The sequence below is a fragment of the Leopardus geoffroyi genome, chromosome C3 (assembly GCF_018350155.1).
Source record: "Leopardus geoffroyi isolate Oge1 chromosome C3, O.geoffroyi_Oge1_pat1.0, whole genome shotgun sequence".
NCBI lineage: Eukaryota > Metazoa > Chordata > Mammalia > Carnivora > Felidae > Leopardus > Leopardus geoffroyi.
Genome location: NC_059338.1, coordinates 43,590,397 through 43,616,021, shown reverse-complemented (window position 1 = coordinate 43,616,021; position 25,625 = coordinate 43,590,397). Strand labels below are relative to the sequence as shown.

The following is a 25,625-nucleotide window of genomic DNA, read 5'->3' as shown; positions in this document are numbered from 1 at the left end:
GAAAAGGCTTGGTCTTTCATCAAAAATGTTTCCTTACTCCTGGGTCAAGTTGTTTAAGAAAACATCTAAGTCTTGCTAGGTAGAAGAGAAGCAGAAGAAATTTTGGTCTGTGGTGTCAAGTCAACTCTATTCAATTTGCTTCTTTGTAAGCACACTTAAAATTTCTTACAAGTTCCTTACCCATATCAATGTACAACATGTACAAAAACACACAAAGGGGTGTATGTGTGGCTTAGTCAGTTGAGCATCTGACTCTTGATTTTGGCTCAGGTCATGATCTCACAGTGAGTTCAAGCCCCACATCAGGCTCTGTGCTGACAGCATGGAGCCTGCTTGGGATTCTCTCTCTCTCTCTCTCTCTCTCTCTCTCTCTCTCTCTCTCTCTGCTCTCCCCCCACCCATGCTCTCTCTCTCTCAAAAATAAATATTTTTAAAAAAACATACACACAAAGACTCACATCACACTTAACATCATTTAGAGTATAGGTTGGATCACTGAAGGATTGAGCCACCAGAGAAGGGAAAACAAAATTTTTCTTTTTGCCTGTACCTTCCACTCCTCTTTACCCATTTTTCCCATCCCCCCCATCCACTTCCCATGTGGCAACCACCAGTTTGTTTTCTGTATTTATGGGTCTTTTTCTGCTTTTATTTGTTCATTTGTTTTGTTTTTTAGATTCCACACATAAGTCAAATCATATAGTATTTGCTTTCCTTTAATTTATTTCACTTAGTATAATACCCTCTAGTCCCATCCATGTTGTTGCAAATGGCAAGACAAGATCTCATTCTTTTTTATGGCTGAGTAATATTCCAGTGTGTGTATGTGTGTCACACCTTCTTTATCCATTCATCTATTGATGATACTTATGGTGCTTCCATATATTGGATATTGTAAATAATGCATAAACATAGGCGTGTCTATATCTTTTCAAATTAGTGTTTTCACTTTCTTTGGGTAAATACCCAGTCATGGAATTACTGGATTTTATAGTAGCTCTATTTTTAATTTTTTGAAGAATCTCTATACTGTTTTCCATAGTGGTTACACCAATTTACATTCTCACCAACAGTGCATGAGGGCTCCCTTTTCTCCACATCCTCACCAACACTTGTTATTTCTTCTCATTCTGACAGGTCTAAGGTGGTGTCTCATTGTGGTTTGATTTGCATTTTCTTTATGATTCATGATATTGAACATCTTTTCATGTGTCTGTTGGCTATCTGTACATCTTTATTGGAAAAAATGTCTAATCAAGTCTTTGCCCATTTTTAATTGGATTTTTTTTTTTTGGTGTTGAGTTGTATAGTTCTCTGTATCTTTTTATATTAACCTTTTATTATAGATATCATTTGCAAATATCTTTTCCCTTTCACTGGGTTGCCTTTATGTTTTCCCAATGGTTCCCTTTGCTGTGCAAAAGGTTTTTACTTTGGGGGCACCTGGGTAGCTCAGTTGGTTGAGCGTCCAAGTTTGGCTCAGGTCAGGATCTCACGGTTTGTGGGTTTGTGCCCTGCATGGGGCTCTGGGCTGATGGCTCAGAGCCTGGAGCCTGCTTTGGATTCAGTGTCTCCCTCTCTCTCTCTCTCTACCCCTCCCCTGCTCATGCTCTGTCTCTCTCAAAAATAAATAGATATAAAAAAATTTTTAAAAAGGTTTTTACTTTGGGGTAGTTCCAATAGTTAATTGTTCCTTTTGCTTCCCTTGCCTGAGGAAACATATACATAAATATGTTGCTAAGGCTGATGTCAAAGAGAATACTGATTATGCTTGCTTTCAGGATTTTTATGGTTTCAGGTCTTACATTTAGGTTTTTAATCCATTTTGAGTTGATTTTTGTGTATGGTATAAGAAAGCGGTTTCATTCTTTTGCATGTAGCTGTTCTATTTTCTCAACATTATTTATTGAAGAGACTATCTTTTCCCCCACTGTATATTCTTCCCTGCTTTGTTATGGATTAATTTACCATATAAGTGTGGGTTTATTTCTGGTCTCTATCTCCTATGGATAGACCTATAGATCTATCCTACGTGTCTATTTTTGTGTCAGTATCATACTTTTTTTGATTATTATAGCTTTATATTTTAAAATCTATAATTGTGATATCTTCAGTTTTGTTCTTTTTTCTCAAGATTGCTTTGACTTTCTGGAGTCTCTTGTTGTTCCATACGCATTTAAGATTATTTCTATAGTTCTGTGAAAAATACTATTGGTATTTTGCAACACAGATTGCATTGAACCTGTAGATTGCTTAGGGTAGTATGGACCTTTCATCAATATTAATTTTTCCAATCCATGAAAATGACATGTCTTTCCATTTGTGTCATCTTCAATTTCTTTCATCAGTGTTTTATAGTTTTCAGAGTATAGGTCTTTGACCTCCTTCCTAGGTATCTTATCTTTTTTGGTGCAATTGTAAATGCAATTGTTTTCTTAATTTCTCTTTCTGCTATTTCATTATTAGTGTACAGAAGCACAACAGATTTCTGTTTATTAATTTTGTATCCTGAAACTTTACAGAATCTATTTATTACTCCTAACATTTTTAAAAATATAATTTATTGTCAAATTGGCTAACATACAGTGTGTTAAGAGTGCTCTTGGTTTTTAGGGTAGATTCCGTGGTTCATTGCTTACCTACAACACCCAGCGCTCATCTTAACAAGTGCCTTCCTCAATGCCCATCACCCATTTTCCCCTCTCCCCCAGGCCCCCATCCACCCTCAGATTGTTCTTTGTATTTAAGAGTCTCTTATGGTTTGCCTCCCTCTCTACCTGCTTATAACGATTTCCCCCCTTCTTTTCCCCCATGGTCTTCTGTTAAGTTTCTCAAGTTCCACATATGAGTGAAAACATATGATATCTGTCTTTCTCTAGCTGACTTATTTCATTTTTTTGAGGGAGTCTTTAGGGCTTCATATGTATTATGTCACGTGCAAATAGTGCCAGTTTTACTTCTGCATCAATTTAAATACCTTTTATTTGTTTTTTATCTGATTGCTGTGGTTGGAACTTCCAGTACTGTTATATAAAAGTGGTGAGACATGAAAAGATGCTCAACATCGCTCCTTATCAGAGAAATACAAATCAAAACCACACTCAGATATCACCTCACACCAGTCAGAGTGGCCAAAATGAACAAATCAGGAGACTATAGATGCTGGAGAGGATGTGGAGAAACAGGAACCCTCTTGCACTGTTGGTGGGAATGCAAACTGGTGCAGCCACTCTGGAAAGCAGTGTGGAGGTTCCTCAGAAAATTAAAAATAGACCTACGCTATGACCCAGCAGTAGCACTGCTAGGAATTTACCCAAGGGATACAGGAGTACTGATGCATAGGGGCACTTGTACCCCAATGTTTATAGCAGCACTTTCAACAATAGCCAAATTATGGAAAGAGCCTAAATGTCCATCAACTGATGAATGGATAAAGAAATTGTGGTTTATATACACAATGGAGTACTACATGGCAATGAGAAAGAACGAAATATGGCCTTTTGTAGCAACGTGGATGGAACTGGAGAGTGTGATGTAAGTGAAATAAGCCATACAGAGGAAGACAGACACCATATGTTTTCACTCTTATGTGGATCCTGAGAAATTTAACAGAAACCCATGGAGGAGGGGAAGAAAAAAAAAAAAAAAGAGGTTAGAGTGGGAGAGAGCCAAAGCATAAGAGACTCTTAAAAACTGAGAACAAACTGAGGGTTGATAGGGGGTGGGAGGGAGGGGAGGGTGGGTGATGGGTATTGAGGAGGGCACCTTTTGGGATGAGCACTGGGTGTTGTATGGAAACCAATTTGACAATAAATTTCATATATTGAAAAAAAAAAAAAAAAGAAAAGTGGTGAGAGTGGACACTCTTGTCTTGTTCCTGATCTTAGAGGAAAAGCTCCCAAGATTTCACTATTGGGTATGATGTTTTAGCTGTGGTTTTGTCATATATGGCCTTTGTTATGGTGAGGTATGTTCCTTTTTTTTATTATTAACTTTTTTTAACGTTTTATTTATTTTTGAGACAGAGAGAGACAGAATATGAACAGGGGAGGGTCAGAGAGAGGGAAACACAAAATCTGAAACAGGCTCCAGGCTCTGAGCTGTCAGCACAGAGCCCGACGCGGGGCTCAAACTCACAGACCGCGAGATCATGACCTGAGCCGAAGTCAGCTGCTTAACCAACTGAGCCACTCAGGCGTCCCTGAGGTATGTTCCTTTTAAACCAACTCTATTGAGGGTTTTTATCATGAATGATATTGAATTTTGTCAAATGCTTTTTCTGCATCTATTAAGATTATCATATGATTTTATCCTTCATTTTGTTAATGTGGTGTATCATGTTGATCAATTTGCAAACACTGAATCATCCTTGTATCCATAAAATAAATCCCATTTGTCACAGTAAATGATCCTTTTAATGCATTGCTGATTTCAGTTTGCTAATATTTTGTTGAGAATTTTTGTACCTATGTTCCTCAGAGATATTGACCTGTAATTCCCCCTTTTTGTAGTGTTTTTGTCTAGTTTTGGTATCAATGTAATGCTGGCCTTGTAGAAACAAAGGTATTTGGAAACTTTCCTTCCTCTTCTATTTTTTAGAATAATTTCAGGAGAATAGGTATTAACTCTTCTTTAAATGCTTAGTAGAATTTGCCTGTGAACCCATTTGGTTCTGGACTTTTGTTTGTTGAAAGTTTTTTGATTGCCAGTTCAATTTCTTTACTAGTAATTGTTCTATTCAGATTTTCTATTTATTCCTGATTCAGTTTTGGAAATTATATGCTTCTACAAATTTATCCATTTCTTTTAGTTTGTCCAATTTTTTGGCATATAATTTTTCATAGTAACCTCTTATAACTTCTGTAGTGTTGGTGGTTATTTCTTCTTTTTCAAGAAAATAAGGATTTTACGTTTCAGGGTTTTTCTAGGGAAATCAAATATAAGACTCAGAGTGGAGTGTCTTTCTCAGCTCTTCAGGTCTCAGAGAAAAATAAAATCTGTTGTGAGTGTAGCTTAGAGTGATCTTTCTGATCCCACATGCCACTGGTAGAGCATGCATAAGTCTAAGGTCTACACAGTAGGAAAGGAGAACAAGAAGGAGGAAAAGAAGAAGAGAAAGACAATGGACAAGGAAGACAGTTATAAAGAGAAAAAAAGACTGGGAGAAAGACATGTTTCTGAAGGAGAATGGTAGGATAGTCATTAGGAATTGCATAGTGGTACCTTATCTTTATCTATAACTTATAATGCAAATAATCACTAAGTGGACCATGCACTGCCACTTCCTACCCCACACCTGTGGCAGGCATTGCCAATCAATTCTCAGACTCTTTCTTGCTTATGTATGGCCCCAGAATTCTTCTAAATGGTGTTCCAGGCATTTCCTACCCAATAATCACAGTGGACATGAAAAATGGTATCATATGCTGGCCAATTGACTAGAAGATAGAGGAGAGAATTCACCAACAATTGTCTGTCCAAGTGGTAAAAACACAAAAAGGAGAAATGTCTATGCTGGCTTGATGCTGTTTGTCCTACTCACCTGCTTTATAGTTTCTTCCAGAGTCACTCTCTGGGCCTCCTTTCCCTTTTTTTTTTTTTTTTAAACAATTTTTTTTAACGTTTATTTACTTTTGAGACAGGGAGAGACAGCATGAATGGGGGAGGGTCAGAGAGAGAGGGAGACACAGAATTTGAAACAGGCTCCAGGCTCTGAGCTGTCAGCACAGAGCCCGGTGCGGGGCTTGAACTCACGGACCGTGAGATCATGACCTGAGCCGAAGTCGGCCACTTAACCGACTGAGCCACCCAGGCGCCCCTCCCTTTTACCTCTCCATCTCTCAAGCCACACTTCAAATTTAGCTCCCTCTCCCCCTAACCCAAACCCTCTGCCATTCAAGAATCTTACCATGTCATAAGGTATTTCTGGCCACAAGCTCCACTGTGAATTTTCAACAGCATAAAATGGTGTCTGACCAAAGACCTGCAAAAGAAAGCTAGGAAATGCCAGAGGGGTAGAACTTCTCTTCATAAATATGTCCCAGTCCAACTGCAGCTCAGGGGAAGGGGGTTCCATTGATTTCCTATTCTAAGAGACATTAATTCATAAATTCATTCCACTAAATCAACCTGCCTTGCAGAAAAACACCCAAAATAGACTAAAGTGCAGATTCATTGATCTTTGGGGTCAACTCTGACTCAACCTGGAAGCTATCTTGCCTGTGTACAAAGGCCAAAGCATTATATTAAAAGGTATTTACTTTTGTGTTACATTATTCACTTCTGCATGGGTTTAGAGAGTTAGATCAAAGGTTGGAAACATTTTTTATAAAGAGAAACAGCTTTGGATTTGCCTAAGCTCTTGAACTGGAGAAAGTAGAGGGGCCTAAGGATATGAGGGTTAGAGGTACAAATTTCTTAGTGGTGGTATTAAGAATGTCCAAAATTTATAAATAATTCTAGGTTACTTTCTTGGAGAAGGGACTGTGACCTTGGCAACCAGCTTTGAGACTGATGGGCAAGGGCTTGTATGTTTGTAGGTATTTAAGCTTAGCAGTCTCAACATAGGTACCAACATGTCTCAAAGAATCCCCACATCATTTGTGAAAAACTAGAGGGGCTGAAGTCTCAACTCCTGGCTGAGCTCTTAGAACATGATGTCAGCCTCCATCTCTCCAAGACTGTCAGCCCCAAATTTTGTCAGTCTGAGGCTCTCTCCTTCTGTCCCCTTTGTCCTTGGATATGAGATATATAAAGAAGGCAGTGGTACTGATTGTACTTTACAAATGTCAGCCTGTGAAGGAGGCTCAGTCCTTAGTGACTCCTCACTGGTCTGCACTCAGGGTTTGACATGACATGCCCTGTCTGACATGCAAAGTTGCCTTTATGAGATGTATGGGGGGACTAAGGAGTCATGAGATTCTGTAGGAGTAGTGCATGGAAGCAGTTTCACCATGTGATCTTTGCACCACAGAGGGCATGAGGCCAATGTGGAAAACATACCAGTTTTAGAGAGCTCCAAGACTTCCCCAGATTTTCCATGTGTTCTTGGGCAAGTCATTGAACTTCTGGTGTCTATCTCACAGGATGTTTATAGAAATTAATGGTCAAAATTTGTAAATTGACAGCAGTATTCAACATAAACTAATACTGTCTCTCTAAATAAACCACAGCTACCTAAATGGCCAAGACTTTCTTACATTCTTGGTTGGGATTCTAGTTCCCACATCATTCTCGCCATTTCTAGAACATTATTATAGACTGCTTAAGTTGTGTTGATAAATTGACTAACTACAATGCCCCAAGATTACTTCTGCAACCTTTCATTAAGACAGTGGCACCACCTTCCACCAGGCATCCGACTCCTCCCTTCTTGTTACCACCTCTCCCTGACATTCAAACAGTGACAGAGTCCTATATTTTTCTTTATTAAAAATCTCTCTAATTTGTTCTATTCTCTTTATCTTCTTGCCTTTAAACCCTCACCACTGAAACAATCTCCTAACCGCTCTCCTCGCCTCCATTATGGTCCCCTAATGGCCAAACCTGTGGTCAGACTTCTACAGAAATAATTTGCACAGATGAAAGTCTGATAATGTTACTCCTTTACTTGAAGCCCTTCAATGGCTCTCCATGACCTTCAGGATGATGTCTAAACTCCTAAGCATGGCCCGCCTGCTCTGAGAGGCCTGGCTTAGCCTGTCCTGCAGTTTTATCTCTTGCTGTGTCTGCCTCTCACAACTTTTTCTTCAGCCTTAGTTGCTTAGTGTTTCTCCCCAAGTACCGTGGGATTATTTTCCTTGGTGTCTTTACTTACTCTGTTCTGTCTATAAGTCCTTTGCATCTTAATAGTTGACCCTCTTACCTCCTACCTCTTTATCCACATCTCCTCTTTTCCTCATACCTCTTTTCCTCCTACCTCTTTATCCACATTTCCCTCCCCATTTTCTTCCCCAGCCAATTGTCAGCTACATTGTCTTCTTTAAAGACTTGGCTTGTGTCACGTATTCATTGAAGTCTTTCCTGACCTACCAGGTAGAAGTGGTCTCTCCTTCTGATGCACTTGTACTCAAGTGCCTTCTAGACATTCCTATCATGTCACCCACAACCCTTTTTGCACTCACTTTAAATATTGCTCTCACACATTAGGAATTTCTTGAGAACAGTGATAGCATCGTTAATATGTGCATCCCCAGTACTAAGCCCACTGACTGGCACAAAGTAACTAACTACCCAATAAATTTTGTAGGGTAGTACACAGTGGCTTTTTCCCAGTTGTATGAATTTCACACTTTAATAGGTGGTATTCTATGGAAAAGTATACACTGAGCCACAATTTATAAGGCACGAACCTTAAAATATAACCAAAAACTTAAATGAAAAAAGATGTGGGATTAGTCTAGGTTTGGCTCTAAGAGTATTTTGACATTCGAGATTTATTTTAGTTGCAAAGGTTGAGAAAATATATGTTTGGTTTCAGTCAACAGCTCAACAATTGCTCTGGCCAAACACCTGATGAGGGGAGCAGAGCAGAATAAATAATCTATGGTCCTTGTCCTGCAGGAATCCACAATCTCACAGTTCAGTAGGAGACACACACACGTACAACACAAGAGGGTTGCAAAGTGCCAAGGGGCACAGAGGCAGGGAGAAATAAGTTCTAATTAGGAGAAGATAGGAATTTCTTAAGAACAGGATTTAAGCAGAGATTTGAAAAATGGTTAAGACTTTCGTAGGTGGAACTATAAAAGCTAACAACACAGCCAAGAAGGGGTGCAGAGGTGAGAAAATGCCAGGTGTACTCTATGAGGATACAGGTGCTATCAATGCAGCACTGGGTACCAGAGGATGTTATGGGAAATAAATGTGGACAGGCAAAGGCAATTAAGGAAGCTGAGGAGTTGGAATTTATCAACAATGGGAAGCTCCTAGAGATTTTAAAGGAGATTCTGTTTATATTTATTTGCTCAAGTTAAAATAGGTTTTGAGTTAGTAAGAAGTTTATTCTTTTAAAAATGCACTCAGCTCAGTGAGATTCACTATTCAGCTGTTGCTGAAACATTTGAATTTAATTCTGGGAATACTTACCGGGAGAGAAAGAAATGTGTTGAAAAAATCGGCAAAGATTTCATCCTCTAGCAGAATTATAAGGTTTGTAGAACTGATTATCTCTATATGGGGAGAGAAAAAAAACCACACCTCATGAACCAGGGTTGCATTCAGGATGAGACAACAAAGCAAGAGAATGGATCATGTCACATGGTCAAATCTCAGAATTTGATGACCTTTAGGGTCATCTAACTTGATTTTTCCCTCTCTCCAGGACTCTTCTCTGCAATATCACTCTGTTTAAATACTCCCAGCTGTGGGGAGCTCACAGCTTCATAGAGCTACCCATTCTATTTATGAAGAGATGAAATGCTTAGGAAGATTTTCCTACTGTAAACCACCTTCTTTTATCTTCTTTCCATTTGTAGAAATTCTGCCCTCTGAAGCTCAACAGAATTCATCTAAATCCTCTTAAAGGGGACAGTGCTTCCATATTCATAAAAACATCACAACCTTCTGTTCACCTCTGACCCTTCTGGCTAGTCTGTCACTAAGCAATTCTTCAGCCGTTCATCACATGGCCTCCTTTCTATCTGGGTCCTCGCTCTGTGGCTAGAGTGGCACTTACAACCCAAGTACTCTGCATGCTTCCCAGGGAAGAACATGAGACAACTTTGCCCATACTGTATGTTCTATTAGTGTGCCAAACATGAGATTAGCTTTGGGTGCTCTCACATTACACTATTAACTCCATCATCCTTTATTTATGCAGTCATTTTTTGGAAACCAAGGGTAGGAATTTACATTTATTCCAGTTGAATTTCAACTTGTTGATTTGGGCCCAACAAAAGCTTTTTTGAATACTTATTTGGTCATGCAAAGTATTTATTACTCCTCTAGGGCTTGATCATTGTACTGCCTAAGTTAATCTGAGGAGATGAATGTTGACTATCACAAAGCCAAGCAGAGCGACCATAGGTGGACTAGGTGACCCCTCTAAGTTTGCTCTAACTCATTCTCTATGCTCTTTAACTCCCAATATTCAACTAGTGAATAATCCAGTTGTTTTATCAATGCTCAGCATTTCCCCATTGTGTACCCAAAATTTATAATAAAAGACTTATAAAATGAACAACATAGATACTATATTAATCCTATCTCTTGGTCTATTAGATGTCTGGTGAGAATCGTCAGTGCCATTCACAATTGCTGGAGTGCAGTTATGATAATATAAGAAAACTAAACAATCCCCTCCATCACTTTTCCTGACAACACTTGGTGGTTATTGTCTTTGTGTAATAGAAATAGAAATAGGAACCCAGACAATCAAACACTATTGTAACAGAATTGATGTCAGTTCTTGCCTTTTGCTAGAGAGACCTCTGCTTTTCTTTTTAGAATCATTTCCTGATCCACTTCATCTATTCCACATAGATAATCCAAAATTTATGTTTTCAGGCCAGACTTCTTTCCTTGGCTCTAGTTCTAAATATCCAATGAGCTATGGGACATCGCTCCATGGACATCCAGCAGAACTTCAATCTCAACATTTTCAAAACTGATCTGATCATTTTGCTTTTTCCTTTATTCCTAATCTCTGTTAACGTAACCACCACTCATCCAAATGTCTAAATCAGAAAGCTGAAAATCATCTTTTTTTTTTCTTTGAGAGAGAGAGACAGAGCATGAGCAGGGAAGGGGCAGAGAAAGAGGGAAACATAGAATCTGAAGCAGGCTCCAGGCTCTGAACTGTCAACACAGAGCCTGATGTAGGGCTTGAACTTACAGACTGTGAGATCATGACCTGAACCGAAGTCAGACGCTTAACTGACCCACCCAGGCACCCCAGAAGCCTGAAAATTATCTTTTTCTGAAAATTTTATTTATTTATTTATTTTAAGAGGGGGAAGAGAGTGTGAGCAGGGAAGGGGTAGGGAGGGAGAGAGAATCCCAAGCAGGCTTTGCATGGTCAGCGTGGAGCTGGGTGTGGGGCCTGAACTCACAAACTGTGAGATCATGACCTGAGTCAACATCAAGAGTTACACACTTAACTAACTGAGCCACCCAGGCGCCCCCTGAAAATCATCTTTGATTCCTCCTTTGCTCTGTTTCTCTCCCTCTCAAACACTCCCATAGGCAATGGAGGACCATGCTATGTGGTCTCTCTTCCTACAGATTTCTAAAATCTATCCTTTCCTCTCCAACTCTACAGACACTGTCTTATTTCAGGCTCCCATCATCTCTCACCTTGACTTTATGGCATCAGTTTCTTATGTGATCTCCCTAAGTTTCCTTTCCAAGCACTTTCCACACACCGGCACCATAATCTTCCAATGTTGTTATTGTTAAAGCCCTTCAAATACTCCTCAGTATCCTAGAGAATATAAGGCTTCACCATATCTGGATTTGGTGTTCTCTGCCAGCATCATATCCCACTACACCATACCATGCTGGCTTCTATTTGCCAGCCAAAATATTGTGCTTTCCTGCACATACTATGTCCTCTCACTTCCAACCTTCATGTCTTTGTTACCATATTCACAGCACCTGAAATGTCCTCTCAACCTGTGTGCTTTGCAAATTGCTAGTCATCCGTCAAGAACTGGTTAACATATAACCTTGGTGAACCAAGCAAATGGTAAAATCAATCACTACCTCCCCTGCACCATTACTTACATCTCCCATTATTATAATTAACCAGTTGCTGTTTTCATTTATTGAAACAGCATTTATTTCATTTATGTATCTGTCTTTCTCAGTAGACTAAGCCCTATGAGAGGAGGAACTTTGTCTTTTCATCTTTCTTCCCCTAGCCAGTAAAAGTGCTTGGATAATGTCTAAGTTCTATAAAAGTTAAATGAATTGTTCTTCCAAGAAATCTTTAATCTTTTGAGTTTTTGTTCAATTGTTTGTTCATCACTGATAAAGACTGGCATGGATTTCTTTCTTTTTTTTTTTTTAATTAGGATCCCAATTCATAGTTTTTTTTTAATATGAAATTTATTGTCAAATTGGTTTCCATACAACACCCAGTGCTCATCCTAACAGGTGCCCTCCTCAATGGCATGGATTTCTTAATAAGATTATTGAGACAATCTGAATGCAGGAAAGTGGAGTTTGGCAGAAATTTCCCAAATGATTGTGTCCCATAGCTACAGTCACTGTTGGTGACAAGGGGCTTGACTATGACAGGGTTTGCCATTAACAAGACTGTCTTAATGGGGTATAGAAACAAGTCTTTCCATATATTCCCCTTCTTACTTGTTTTGCTTTGTAACTTCCTAATAATTTGGGAAGGCCTTCAACATTCACTCCATACAATAGTAATACTAACTTGGGAACAAAAGGAATAATTGGATAACCCCAAACTTCATGCTAGCCTTCTCCCTGGAGGACACATGACACATGATGGCCCAATCTGCATTTTTCTTCCTCCTTCTTAGTTGTCTCACTTGTCTTATGAAGGGGGCTCTGTCCTATCCTCAAAGATCAGTTGGCATACAGTGGGGATGGGAGTTGGGGAGGAGAAGAAGAGAAAAGGAAAACAAAGGGCATGAATAACATAAAAGCCATAGGTGGTATCCCTGAATGACTCAGATCTGTTGAGACTGGAAAGGTGAGAGGTTTGCCTTATGTAGGGGGGGCTAAAAGTCTCAGAGACATCCCTTTTAGAGACTTACCAGCATTGCTCATGTTGCCATGCTTTCTCTGCCACTGTGATTAGTAAGGATACAGAACTAGTCCCCAGTCAACAGAACTCCACCCCATATGAACACACAGTGACACCCCCTCTAAGGGGTTCCAGATTCTATCAGGAAGTGCTCTTTTATCTCTGGGCACTCAATATGAAGATAACACTTTGTTACCTGATCTTCTGGATCTCCTAAATATACCAGACTTTTCCTGTACTTAGGCTTTTAGTCCATACAATTTCGTTACCAGTTGTCCAGTTATTGATCCTGAGTTTTAGCTGTCTCCTTAACTTGACCTTATGCTTCAGGGAAGCAAGAATCTTTCTTTCTTTCTCTTTCTTTCTTTCTTTCTTTCTTTCTTTCTTTCTTTCTTTCTTTCTTTCTTTTTAATGTTTATTTATTTTGTGAGAAAGAGAGAGAGGGGGGGGGGCAGAGAGAGAGGGAGAGAGAGAGAATCCCAAGCAGGCTCCACGCTGTCAGCACAAAGCCCAACAAGGCACTTGATCTCACAAACTATGAGATCATGAACTCAGCTGAAATCAAGAGTTGGATGTTTAACCGACAGAGCCACCCAGGCACCCCCTGTTAATTTCTTTCTTTCTTTTTAAAAAAATTTTTAATGTTTATTAATTTTTGAGAGAGATAGACAGAGTAAGAGCAGGGGAGGGGCAGAGAGAGGGAGACACAGAATCTGAAACAGGCTCCAGGCTCTGAGCTGTCAGCACAGAGTCTGACGCGGAGCTCACACTCATGAACCATGAGATCATGACCTGAGCCTAAGTCAGATCATGACCTGAGCTTAACTGACTGAGCCACCCGGGTGCCCCTTGTTCATTTCTTTCTTTTTGTTTAATATGAAATTTATTGTCAAATTGGTTTCCATACAACACCCAGTGCTCATCCCAACAGGTGCCCTCCTCAATATCCATCACCCACCCCCCATCAACCCTCAGTTTGTTCTCAGTTTTTAAGACTCTTATGTTTTGGCTCCCTCCCTCTCTAATCTTTCTTTTTTTTTTTTCTTCCCCTCCCCCATGGTCTTCTGGTAAGTTTCTCAGGATCCACATAAGAGTGAAAACATATGGTATCTCTCTTTCTCTGTATGACTTATTTCACTTAGCATAACACATTTATTTCTAATGTGTCTTTTGGATCTAATATCTTTCTAGAAATTTAACAGTTACTCAGTGAATGTTTAATGACTTATCTTTCAGATAAACTGGCAAATTCAACCTAATATACAAGTGTGTTTTCCACTCCCTTTCCTTCTGCCCAGTTTCTTCTTTGGTTGACTATTGGTTACTTTATAATTCATTGGCGTTTAAAGGTATAGAATAAACATTAGTTGAATGCCTTCCATGAGCAAGAAGTTAGACTAGGTGTTTATACTCTGTTTTCATTTAATTCTTACCCCTGGAAAATAGAGATTATTACCTCCTTTTTACTGAAAGATAGTTAAGTGAGACACTGAGATTTTACTCTGCCATTTTGATTCAGGAGGCCATGTTGTTTCAAATATGCTAGTAAATTGAACCTACTTTTCACATGAAAAATGCATTTGAGCTGACTTAAAAACAAGCCTTTTGGACTTCCTCACAATGATTTATTTTTCTGTATAATTCCTCCTACTACTTCTTATGTGCATCCTTACATGTCTAATTAGACTCTTTCCTGCAGATGTTATAAAAGTAGACACTATCTAGATGGAAAGGAGCTACTTAGAAAAAGCCATCCTGTATATCTAATTGTTTACCAGCAGATTGAAACAAAGCCATTTAATGTTTTTCATCAAATCATAGCATATGCAACAACTTGAAATTTTCTGTGACTAATTTTGACCCAAAATTTCTAATCCAGATTAGTCCCCCATTCTTCTAGACCAGTGACTCCAGAAAAGACAGAAGCAGGCAAGAGGCAATGTGGGAAAGAAGTTATATTTGTCTTTCATTTTAACTCTTTTCAAGATGGTATAATATTTTTCAACTGTAAACTGGGCCAGGCCTATTTATGTGCTATCATGACCAGTTCAAGGAAAAGAACAGAAACCTTTTTTATCTACATAGAAACAGTCCTAGAAATAAAAAACAATCATTAATGAAAAGAAAGGAGACAGACGAATTTTCTGGGATATTTCCAGTTTACCAAGGTTTAAAATGTTGATTGCAAGTTGGAGCATGAGTTTGTTCACAGAGAACAACTTGTGGTAAAATAAATGTTTAGAATATTTTAATATGGAAATTATATTTTGTTACTCATTTTTTATTGCCTTAAATGGGTTTGGGAATTAAGATCTTGTTCACTTCAAGGATAGGTAACTCATTTTGGGGTAGTCCAGGCTTTGGGTCTGATTGACCACATTTGGATCTTTCTTTGCAATGTCCTAGGATACCTGTAAATTAGCCCAAAGAGGGTCCTGAACGCTGAGTGGGGTCAAGAGAGAGTGAATTTAGTAGGGTTTTATGTTGTTTTGTATTGGTCACTCAGTTTCTGACCACTTGTCATATTTGGGTCAATCTTCCTGCCCTGGCAGCAAGAGCATGACACCTGTCCTTGACTCCATCCAGAACTTTTCATCTTGGAGGCAATGAGAGACTATGCATGATGGTGCCTATGGCAACCAGTGCTCAATGGTGGGGTGCCAGCAGTAGTGGCACAGTAGGAATGGCCACAAATGCTGAAAGAAGATGCTCTAGTTGAAAATGAGCTTTGATTTAAATGGGAGGTTGTGCATCGCTCCTCATCAGGGAAATACAAATCAAAACCACACTCGTATATCACCTCATACCAGTCAGAGTGGCCAAAATGAACAAATCAGGAGACTGATAGATGCTGGAGAGGATGTGGAAAAACAGGAACCCTCTTGCACTGTTGGTGGGAATGCAAACTGGTGCAGCCGCTCTGGAAAACAGTGTGGAGGTTCCTCAAAAAATTAAAAATAGACCTACCCTATGACCCAGCAGTAGCACTGCTAGGAATTTACCCAAGGGATACAGGAGTACTGATGCATAGGGGCACTTGTACCCCAATGTTTATAGCAGCACTCTCAACAATAGCCAAATTATGTAAAAAGCCTAAATGTCCATCAACTGATGAATGGATAAAGAAATTGTGGTTTATATATACAATGGAATACTACGTGGCAATGAGAAGGAATGAAATATGGCCCTTTGTAGCAACGTGGATGGAACTGGAGAGTGTGATGCTAAGTGAAATAAGCCATACAGAGAAAGACAGATACCATATGTTTTCACTCTTATGTGGATCCTGAGAAACTTAACAGAAACCCATGGGGGAGGGGAAGGAAAAAAAAAAAGAGGTTAGAGTGGGAGAGAGCCAAAGCATAAGAGACTCTTAAAAACTGAGAACAAACTGAGGGTTGATGGGGGGTGGGAGGGAGGGTAGGGCAGGTGATGGGCATTGAAGAGGGCATCTTTTGGGATGAGCACTGGGTGTTGTATGGAAACCAATTTGACAATAATTTCATATATTAAAAAATAATAATAAAATAAAATAAAAGGGAGGTTGTGCTCACCACCAATGATAAAGTATATGTGAATATCATAATAGCAGCTATGGCAGTGTGGGTATCAGAATGATCCAACCCACAAATTCCTTGTGGTGGCTATTGATCATGGGATCCCTTGGAAAAATGTGTGGGTAGGCCACTATATAAGCTCCATGGTGGCAGGGATTTTTGGCTGTTTTATTCAATGATATATCCCAAACCTTTAGAGCAGTTTCTGTCACATGAAAGTGCTCAGTAAATATTTGTGAAGTGAATGAGTTAATATAAATAGGAGTCTAATCAGGTCCTTCATTCAATTTTCAGTCCTGAGTCAGACACAGAAGCTCTTAAATAAAAAGAAAGCATTTTACTATTTAGGAAGAACTGTGCAATATTTTTGCAAGAATTTATTGTGAATCTTTTTCCTAATCTTTGCTAAAGAGATGTGCTGCCATTTCCAGGGTAAAGATGCACTGTGGTAAAGGAGACACCCAGAACTTTGGGAAATCATTGCATTCTGGATCTGACCCAACACAAGGCTACTAAATATCACAGCTGATATGTGAACTCAAGTCTATCTAACTCAAATACCAGTATTTCCTATATTTGCCTGATAATAATAATCATCTTGGGGCACTTGTAAAATATATGGACCCCTGAGCCCCACCCAGCCCTTCTAAATCAGAATCATCAGAGGAAGGACCTGATAATGTACAAGTACCCCAGGTGATTCTTATTATCACACAAGTTTGGGAGATATCTAATTCCCTTTCCCTTTGGAAACTGGAAGGTCTTGAAAGGGTCAGGGATCCAAGTCCCATGCAAAAGCCTCTAGCCAGTGATGGTGGCTTTTAGTCTTGCCACTGTTGAAGTGACAACACTCCATTTGGTTTTTAGTGCCTCCAGTAGTCAAGCTCTTCAAGCTGTGGGGAAGATGGTGGGACAGTGATCAGGAGTAGAGAGTGTATTCATACAGCTTCATTGAAGACAAGTCTGAAAGCACACTGTATTAAGGAATGTGGGTAGTTATCAGTGTTATATATTGCCATTCTTTTAAGAAGAGACCTAGGGGCGCCTGGGTGGCGCAGTCGGTTAAGCGTCCGACTTCAGCTAGGTCACGATCTCGCGGTCCGTGAGTTCGAGCCCCGCGTCGGGCTCTGGGCTGATGGCTCAGAGCCTGGAGCCTGTTTCCGATTCTGTGTCTCCCTCTCACTCTGCCCCTCCCCCGTTCATGCTCTGTCTCTCTCTGTCCCAAAAATAAATAAACGTTGGAAAAAAAAAATTTTTAAAAAAAGAAGAGACCTAAAAGATTTTTTTTTTTTTTTGGCCTAGGTTGTGATAGCTCTTTTCCGAAGGAGGTGATAAGCTAAGGCATAACTTGAGATTAGCAAGCTATGTAGAGCTTCACCCTGAACTTTCTTAAGGTGTGTGTGTGTGTGTGTGTGTGTGTGTGTGTGTTATGCTAACAAATGAGGTCATTGATAATTGATTGAAGAAATATTGTAGGCTACCAACTCCTCTTGGAACACATAAAACATCAAGACATAATTACTTTCTTCACATTAAAATCAAAATCACTGGGGCGCCTGGGTGGCGCAGTCGGTTAAGCGTCCGACTTCAGCCAGGTCACGATCTCGCGGTCCGTGAGTTCGAGCCCCGCGTCGGGCTCTGGGCTGATGGCTCAGAGCCTGGAGCCTGTTTCCGATTCTGTGTCTCCCTCTCTCTCTGCCCCTCCCCTGTTCATGCTCTGTCTCTCTCTGTCCCAAAAATAAATAAAAACGTTGAAAAAAAAATTTTAAATCAAAATCACTTTAAAAAATAGTATCTGGTCTTTACATATATTAAAGAAAGCATAACACCTTTTCAAGTGTAAATGACATATTATTGGTAGCTCATTATTAATATTCCTTCCAACTTCCCAAGTTCTTTTATGGGACAACAGGGTTTTTTAGATATAATGTGTTTCCCAACAATCCTAGAATTTTCAAGTCTTTTAACCCTCTCTAGGGTATGACCCTGAATGACTCCTCTCAGTAGCTTTTGGCTAAATTATTAGGGTTTATAGAGGTGATGGTCTTCCATCTTAATATTCATTTCCTATGAAAAGAGAACCAGAGAAATGGAAGAATTGTTTAATCAGATAACCAAGTGCCTTACAGCTTTTCAGCGAAAGTGAAGTCAAGGCTCTTGTAGGCTGTTGTTTTAAGTGGACAGAATGTCTAGGAGATGTTGCTTGTCAAAATAATATCAAATAGTTTCCAAAACTCTTGGAAGCTAAGTTTAGCAATGCAAAAGTCACAAGGTTGCAGAGGATGGGATCATTTGGAAAGGGACTTAGAAAGGTTATTAAACAAATATAAAATTGGATAGCAATGAATTGAAATAGTGGCAATCTGTTCTCTCAAACTGGCATCCTATTTTAACAGTGGAAAAATAAATCACAATAATAAGGATTTAGATTAACTTGGCTGAAAGGAAATGGCACAGAGGAAGTGGTACTCTACATCCAACTCATCTTTGTGCCTATAGTGCCTGGCACTAGTAGATGTTTGATAATGTTTTTTCAGTTCAGCTGAGAAATGGATGTGAAGGCAATATGGGAAGCTTTAAGTACTGCACAAATATAAAAACCTAAAAATTGTCTGATTGAGGAACTGGGACACTGAAAGAGAGTAAGGGAGAGACAGAGCAAATAACATAGAGTCATTGTCCAAGTGTTAAATTATGAAATATTTCGATATATTATTGACAAATAATAACTCTCCTAGGCATAACTGTGCCTTCTGATTCAGAACTTCATGTTTGTTATTGATTCTGTTTAGCTACCTAAGGAAAAGATACAGATGTAGAATTTATGCCTTATCCCTAATTGTTATCATCTTTGCTGATATAATAGATTCCAATCAAAGACTTCAGAATGGTGGTCAATGCAATACATAAAATTTTAAAGTCAAGGGAGGTGCAATTTCATCCTGTGTAAAGAGTTTAAAATTCTATTAGTATGTATTAGGTCTTGGTGACATTATATTACCGTAATACAGAAAGAGAATAAATACTGGAAATAACTCATTTAACAATTAACACTTTCCACTAAATAATCCATTTAACAATTGATTTTAAGGAAAGATACTGAGTTATAAGAAGTACAATCTTTTGTGACTGGTGATTAGTTAAATCCTCACTACAGGTTTAAAAAAAATAAACCTCATGGATGTGATCACACAAAGGACTCTGTCCTACAGTTCTAGGGTTGGCCTTAGTTCCTATTGGTCCTATATTCTTTGACCTAAAATATGTATTAAAATTCTGAGTTTCGGACAGAGAAGCCTCAATAAGTTGGTGATGGTAATTTTACTTATTTTGGTTGAGTGGGTAAATTTAAATTTTTATTTAATTTAATAAATTTAATTCTTATTTCATAATATGAAATGTCTAAGGAGTTTTAACTAAAAAATTTGGAAATGGTATCTGTTTAGGAAATTTTTATTTACCAACTACCAAATGATTTCATTGAAAGATAATGAACAATGATAGCAATTTTAAATAATATTATTATATTTATAAACAATTTTGTCATCTAAAAATTTAATAATTAGTATATTAAATGTATACTATAATATATTGAATGCTGGTTACAATATAAATAATTGCAAGTATTTTTGTTGTTTTGGCAAAACATTCCCCTTCAATTAGTAAGAGCCCATTAATAATACTCTGCCTTCAAAGTGAAAAGTAATTATTGGGTGGCTCAGCTGTCAAGTGTCTGACTTTGGCTCAGGTCATGATCTCACAGCTTGTGAGTTCAAGCCCTGCATTGGGCTCTGTGCTGCCAGCTCAGAGCCTGGAGCCTGCTTCAGATTCTGTGTCTCTTCATCTCTCGGCCCCTCCCCTGCTCATACTCTGTCTCTCTCTCTCTCTCTCTCTCTCTCAAAAATAAATAAACATCAAAAAACTTTTTTAAAGAGAAGTAAATTATTAAACTTTCCAAAAAACAATTTTGTATGACTCTTCCTTAGCCACCCACTCTAGGGGGCAGGAGGTTGGTAGTTTTTTCTGTTATCACTGGTTTATGAAATCCCATAACTGCACTGCTAAGCTTGTGTTTGCTGAGCTTTGGAGTCTGAGCACAAGAACATACAAGACCTCAGAATTCCTGCCTGAACTCATCTAACAAACTCCTACTTATCCATCAAAACCCAGATCAGAATTAAACCAACATTTCATCTATGCTACACCTCTACTACATACTTTATTTACTCATTTGCTAATTATTTATTGCATGCCTAATATGTGATGAGCTAAACAAGAGCATTTTGACTATTTTTATAAAGTTTATAAAAAGTCATTTCAACTCAAAGGGCATTGTGACACTTTTGTTTTGAGATATATACACACACAAATACACATACACAGACACACACGCATACACATACATATATGCATATATATATATACATGGATATATATATATATATGTATGGATATATATCCATACATGTATATATCTATATAACTTATGCATCTATGTACCTATGTTTCCATGTATCTATCTACATATAACCTATATCTACTGATTGAATTCTATGCTTATTCATGTCTACATATCTAAGGTTAACAAGAAACAAACAGATCTTCATTATGTTTACTGGGTGCCTCGACAGACACTTGCTTATGTATTATTCTGCCCTGCTCTTCATCACTTCATTTCTTATAAATCTATACTTAAATACTGAATGGAGAGCATTTGCCTTTCCAGGCTCATGTAAAGATGATGCCCTCTGGTGGATGGTGGTGAAGATCACACCTTTAACTATACAGCTCTGGGTTGGTTTTTTGTTTGTTTTCCAAATTTATCTTCAGTTGGTCTTACATCCCAAAGTGATTAGGATTACTGTCAGAGTACTCATACCTACTGTGATGTGAAGAATACAGAAAGATCCTTTCATCCAACCAGGCCTGTCCATTCCACCATTATATTAGGCCTCAGTAATAATCTTTTGTGGCTTTGTAGGACCCTGCTAATATTTATTATTTTACCTCAAAAAGACATATTGTGAGACATAATAATATTTGGAGGCATTAATTTACTACCAGAGATTAGTTCATCAGTGTCTAACAGGCCCTAAAAAGAAAGTACTCAGAAATGGACAGATCTGTCGACATGTGGCTTTGATATCTCTTCAACTTTTACCTTTGCAGAGAGACAATATCCTAAAATATTAATATTTTGGCTTTTTTTGTAAAAAAACAGTTATTTACAATAACTTTACCCCCAATTAATGGAAGACTGCCTCAAGATGAGGTTGGGTTATAATTGCAAAAAAGAAGAGTCAATTTTTAGGTTAAAAACATCCAAATTATGACCTTAATACAAAAATAGGAGGCCTGAATGAATTAGAAAACAGAATTTTGCCATATCACTAGGAAAGAGTGTAGAGGAAAAACAGATTCCCTATCTTCCCAATCTCAGGACACTAGAGGAGGTTCAACTAGGCTTTAGGAAGGAGGGACTGCAAAGCTAGGCAAGGCCTGAAAAATACCCAAGTTGCGGGGGAGAAACAAGGGGATGGGACCCAGAGGTGACAACCAGGAACAGGGCAGAACCTACAGAGAAAACTGCATACCTCCACTGGTCACCAAAACCAAGGAGAGGCACAGAAGCTAAACTAATGCCTGATAAATATTTTATTCCACCCCAGGGACCACTTATTTCCAATGGAGAGCAGCATTGTTACCTGATCAAATATCCCACTGGCGCAAGGTGTAAGCCTTCCATGGAGAGCTGCCTGCTGGTCACATGCGTGCCATGGCACATTCGGAGACATTGCTGACCCCCATCAAAATGACACTGGGAAACACCTCCCCCTTTGCAGCAACTCAGAATGCTCACAAGCCCCCCAAACCATAGAGTAGAGAACCTTCATGACCAGACAATAATTCATCCCTGCTACACTTTAACGCTTGAGCAAGAAAATTAACAAGAGTAAGGCCAGAACCAAAGAAAGATGGGTATGTCTAGTTCTCCTAGGAACCAGAAGAAAAAGGGAAACTAGAAGGATGATGACCCCCTAGAACCCCTGCCTCAGCCTCACTCTGTCCTAAGCCTGGATATTATAGCCATGACCAAGAGTAAGGGAAGCTTGACATATTCTTCGTATCCTGGGGTGGCAGGGAAAGAAGCATAACGGGTGACATGAAGACATTCTTTTGCAAGTTGCCAACAATTTAACTTTACTACTCAGAATTCGACCTCCCTTGACACTCAGATATAGCATTATGTGACATAGCTAAATGTCTGGCTACCTTGAGCCAGTTTTTAACCCTTTGAGGTTTTAGATTATCATCTATGAACCTACATGATAAGACAGTTGTGAGGATCAAAAAGAAAATTTCATGGAATAAATAAGCCATTGAATTCTCCTACATGTAAGAACCAGAAAGGATTGGCTCCAGGTGAGTCTGCTACTTGGAAATTGATTGAGGTGTGTACAGAGCAATGGGCTGATTGCTGATCTACCCAGGGAGAAGAATCTGACAGACTCTACACTCGGGGAGACCGATCGATAAATTCTGGAAGCACATGAGTCCTTTTGAGACCTCACTCTGTGCAAGGTGTTGCTCTGTTCTGATAGACCGTGCAGAAGAAATTGCCTTCAAGGATTGTGGTGGTGTTACCATGGCATCACATATGTCCAAACTCCTCAAAATGCATACATTAAATATGTGTGATTGTTTTTATATTAAGTATATCTCATTAAAGCTGAAAATAAAGGATTTCTTTGATAAATCATAACCTAAGGAAAGAATTAAACAATAGTTCTCTGAGTTATTTATAGTGAAAATAACAGTTTAGATTTAGTATGGGTATTGAAGAGAGAAAGGGTGAGGAGGTGGTTATTATCATGGGTAAATTATTATGATGTACTAAATGTAACTAGGGCTCAGTATGCTCTGGGGTGGGTGAGGATATTTATAAAGACCCAAAGACAGGATATAGTACATTTATTTTCATGCTCTCCTGGGAGGGATGTGAAGAATACAGAGAGGAGCAAGGCAAGCAGAATGCCTTGGTTGGAGTTGAGGAGAGAGTAGGGAGGTGGGGGAAATAGTTGGGAAGCTGAGAATGAAGGTCATAGTCACATATCTCTTGTGTTTCATTTGCCTTGCCTCTGCACCCTGCTCAGCAAATGAGACTAAGAAAAGCCAGAAGGGGTGAAGGGTATGCCCATCCCAGCAGAGTCTGTTGCCTCAGTCATCTTCTCTGACACCTGCACTTCCCACAACTTCTCTTCCAGGTATTCCAGAATGTGCAGGTGACAGAAACCATTCCTGGCTTACCCAGGTTCAAACATCAACAAATGTAACAATACCACAAAAAAGAGAAGCCATAGACCCAGATCATCAAAATGGCAATGGAAGCCACATGCCAGCAGAAGAAGGTGGTGACAAATATAATGTTGTTTTTGTCATCATCCATCCATTTATAGCCAGAAATTGGTTTGTACAGCATAAAGCCTATCTGAATCAGCCAAGAGCCTGTCATCATATAAAAAAAAGCCTTCATCACCCAGAGTTGCAGCACATCAGGGGCCCACAGCTCTGCGATCACCACCAATGCCAGCAGGAATATGACCTGAGTGAGCAGGATGTGAGACTGCAGCTCCACACCTTCTGAGTCCTGCATGTGAGACACCATCAGAGGCAGAAACAGAAACATACCCAGGGCTTGGGCACCTTGCTCCAGAGCAGCACACCTCTGGGGCAGCACGTTCTGGCTCACCACATCTACACACCCGCTCAGGAAGAAGGTAATATATAGAGTGAGATGCTGCCACTGTTTGCGGTACAAAAAGTTTCTCTGATGATATATCTTGCTGATGAGTACAAACTGTCCATGTATGTTATGTAGCTCTTGAGCTACTAAAATGCAGGCACTTAATATCTTCACCAGCCCAACATAGTGTATTTGTCTCAGCCTTGCCCATCTTCCTTTGCTCCAGGGATGGCGTGGCAGATACTGGACAGGGTAGTTGCATATCAAGGCCCTGGAGACTAGTCGTGCATGATAAAGTCCATAGAAGAAGAGAGACAGTCCGGGGTACAAATGACCTTCAAAGCCTCCCATGGGACTGAAGGTAGATCTGACCAAAAGCAGAGACAACCAGCTCAGAAATGGTCACCTCAGGTTCTAGAGTGTGGAGGGAGCTTCCTGAAGTCTACTTATATCCTCTCTCCAGCTCATTGCATCTACATACAGAGGGGAAATGGTTTTGGAGGAAACCCAAATTTACGGTGGGGTGGGTGTCATGGTTTCCGTTCTGGTCTTCTTCTCTGGTTCATTGACAGCTAACCATCCATTGCCAATGAAATAAGCATATTCGCCATCACAATGCCTGGGCATCTGCAGTTCTTGGAGATTATGCTAAAGGCCCCCCTTGCCTCTCTTACTTGTCCTTGACGTTCCTTACTTCCCTCTCAAAGTCACAGAACATAAGAAAGAACTGAGAGAAAGCATGGAGAATACACAATGTCTGGCATATCTCTTAAGACTCCTCGCATATAATCTCATATAATTACTAGGTATAAATAAATGTATTCTCCCGGGCATAAACAGTCTTAAGAGTCACAAGTAAACCTACACAATACCCAACTACTCTGATGTTATTTGAGGATTACCAGAACGATATTCACTCCTGAGAATCTCCTGCTGATCTCCAGATCAGAAATGACATGCCACCACCTGAGATTCTTTCCTTTGGGCTGAAGCAATGTTTTTCCAAGTTAAAATGCAGGTGAATAGGTTCTACTCAGAGGTACTGATTCTGAATTTCTTGGGGGTGGTGTCTTGTAATAAGCATTCCAAGAAACGTTCCCAGGTAGTTCTTAGGCACACTAAATTTTGAGGATCACTGAGTAAAATGTAGGTACTGGTAAGAAAGAAGATCTTATTGAGGTGCCTGGCTGGCTCAATCAGTTAGTGTCTGACTTTAGGTCAGGTCATGATCTCACAATTCACGTGTTCGACCCCAGCAACAGGCTCTGTGCTGACAGCTCAGAGCCTGGACCCTGCTTCAGATTCTGTGTGCTTCTCTCTCTCATTTTGCCCCTCTCCAGCTTGTGCTTTGTCTCTCTCTGTCTCTCAAAAATAAATAAACATTAAAAGTTTTTTTAAAAAAAGAAAGAAGATCCTATTAAGCTAGTAACCTTAGTGTGAATTAGGCATCAAATATTTTCTCTCATGAAATAAGCATTTAGTTAGAATGTAATGGTCATATTACCCTTCATGACAGTCAATCAAGTACAAGAATGTCTCAAGTTAAATTTGTGTCATATTGCTCCTATATATTTCCATTTTGGTTTATTTATTGGTAAATTCTCTT

The 25,625-nt window shown here is 39.3% G+C and overlaps 2 protein-coding genes across 3 annotated transcripts in view; both read right to left on the bottom strand.

Annotated features, from left to right (window-relative positions):
• The window catches only part of RGSL1 (regulator of G protein signaling like 1), a 113,840-nt gene extending 101,058 nt beyond the window's left edge, over positions 1-12,782 (bottom strand). For both annotated transcript variants that reach the window (XM_045452597.1, XM_045452595.1), the window contains exons 1-3: positions 12,729-12,782; positions 9,088-9,170; positions 5,909-5,983 (exon numbers count right to left, since the gene is read on the bottom strand). In XM_045452597.1, the coding sequence (XP_045308553.1) occupies positions 5,909-5,983; positions 9,088-9,170; positions 12,729-12,741 (171 nt within the window). In that variant the 5' untranslated portion in view covers positions 12,742-12,782. The remainder of the gene's footprint in view (positions 1-5,908; positions 5,984-9,087; positions 9,171-12,728) is intronic.
• A 10,408-nt stretch (positions 12,783-23,190) lies between these two features.
• Positions 23,191-24,433, bottom strand: LOC123586526 (transmembrane epididymal protein 1-like). Its single transcript, XM_045455777.1, has one exon. The coding sequence runs from the start codon at positions 24,368-24,370 to the stop codon at positions 23,597-23,599; it is 774 nt and encodes a 257-aa protein (XP_045311733.1). The 5' UTR covers positions 24,371-24,433; the 3' UTR covers positions 23,191-23,596.
• Between the last annotated feature and the right edge of the window lie 1,192 nt (positions 24,434-25,625).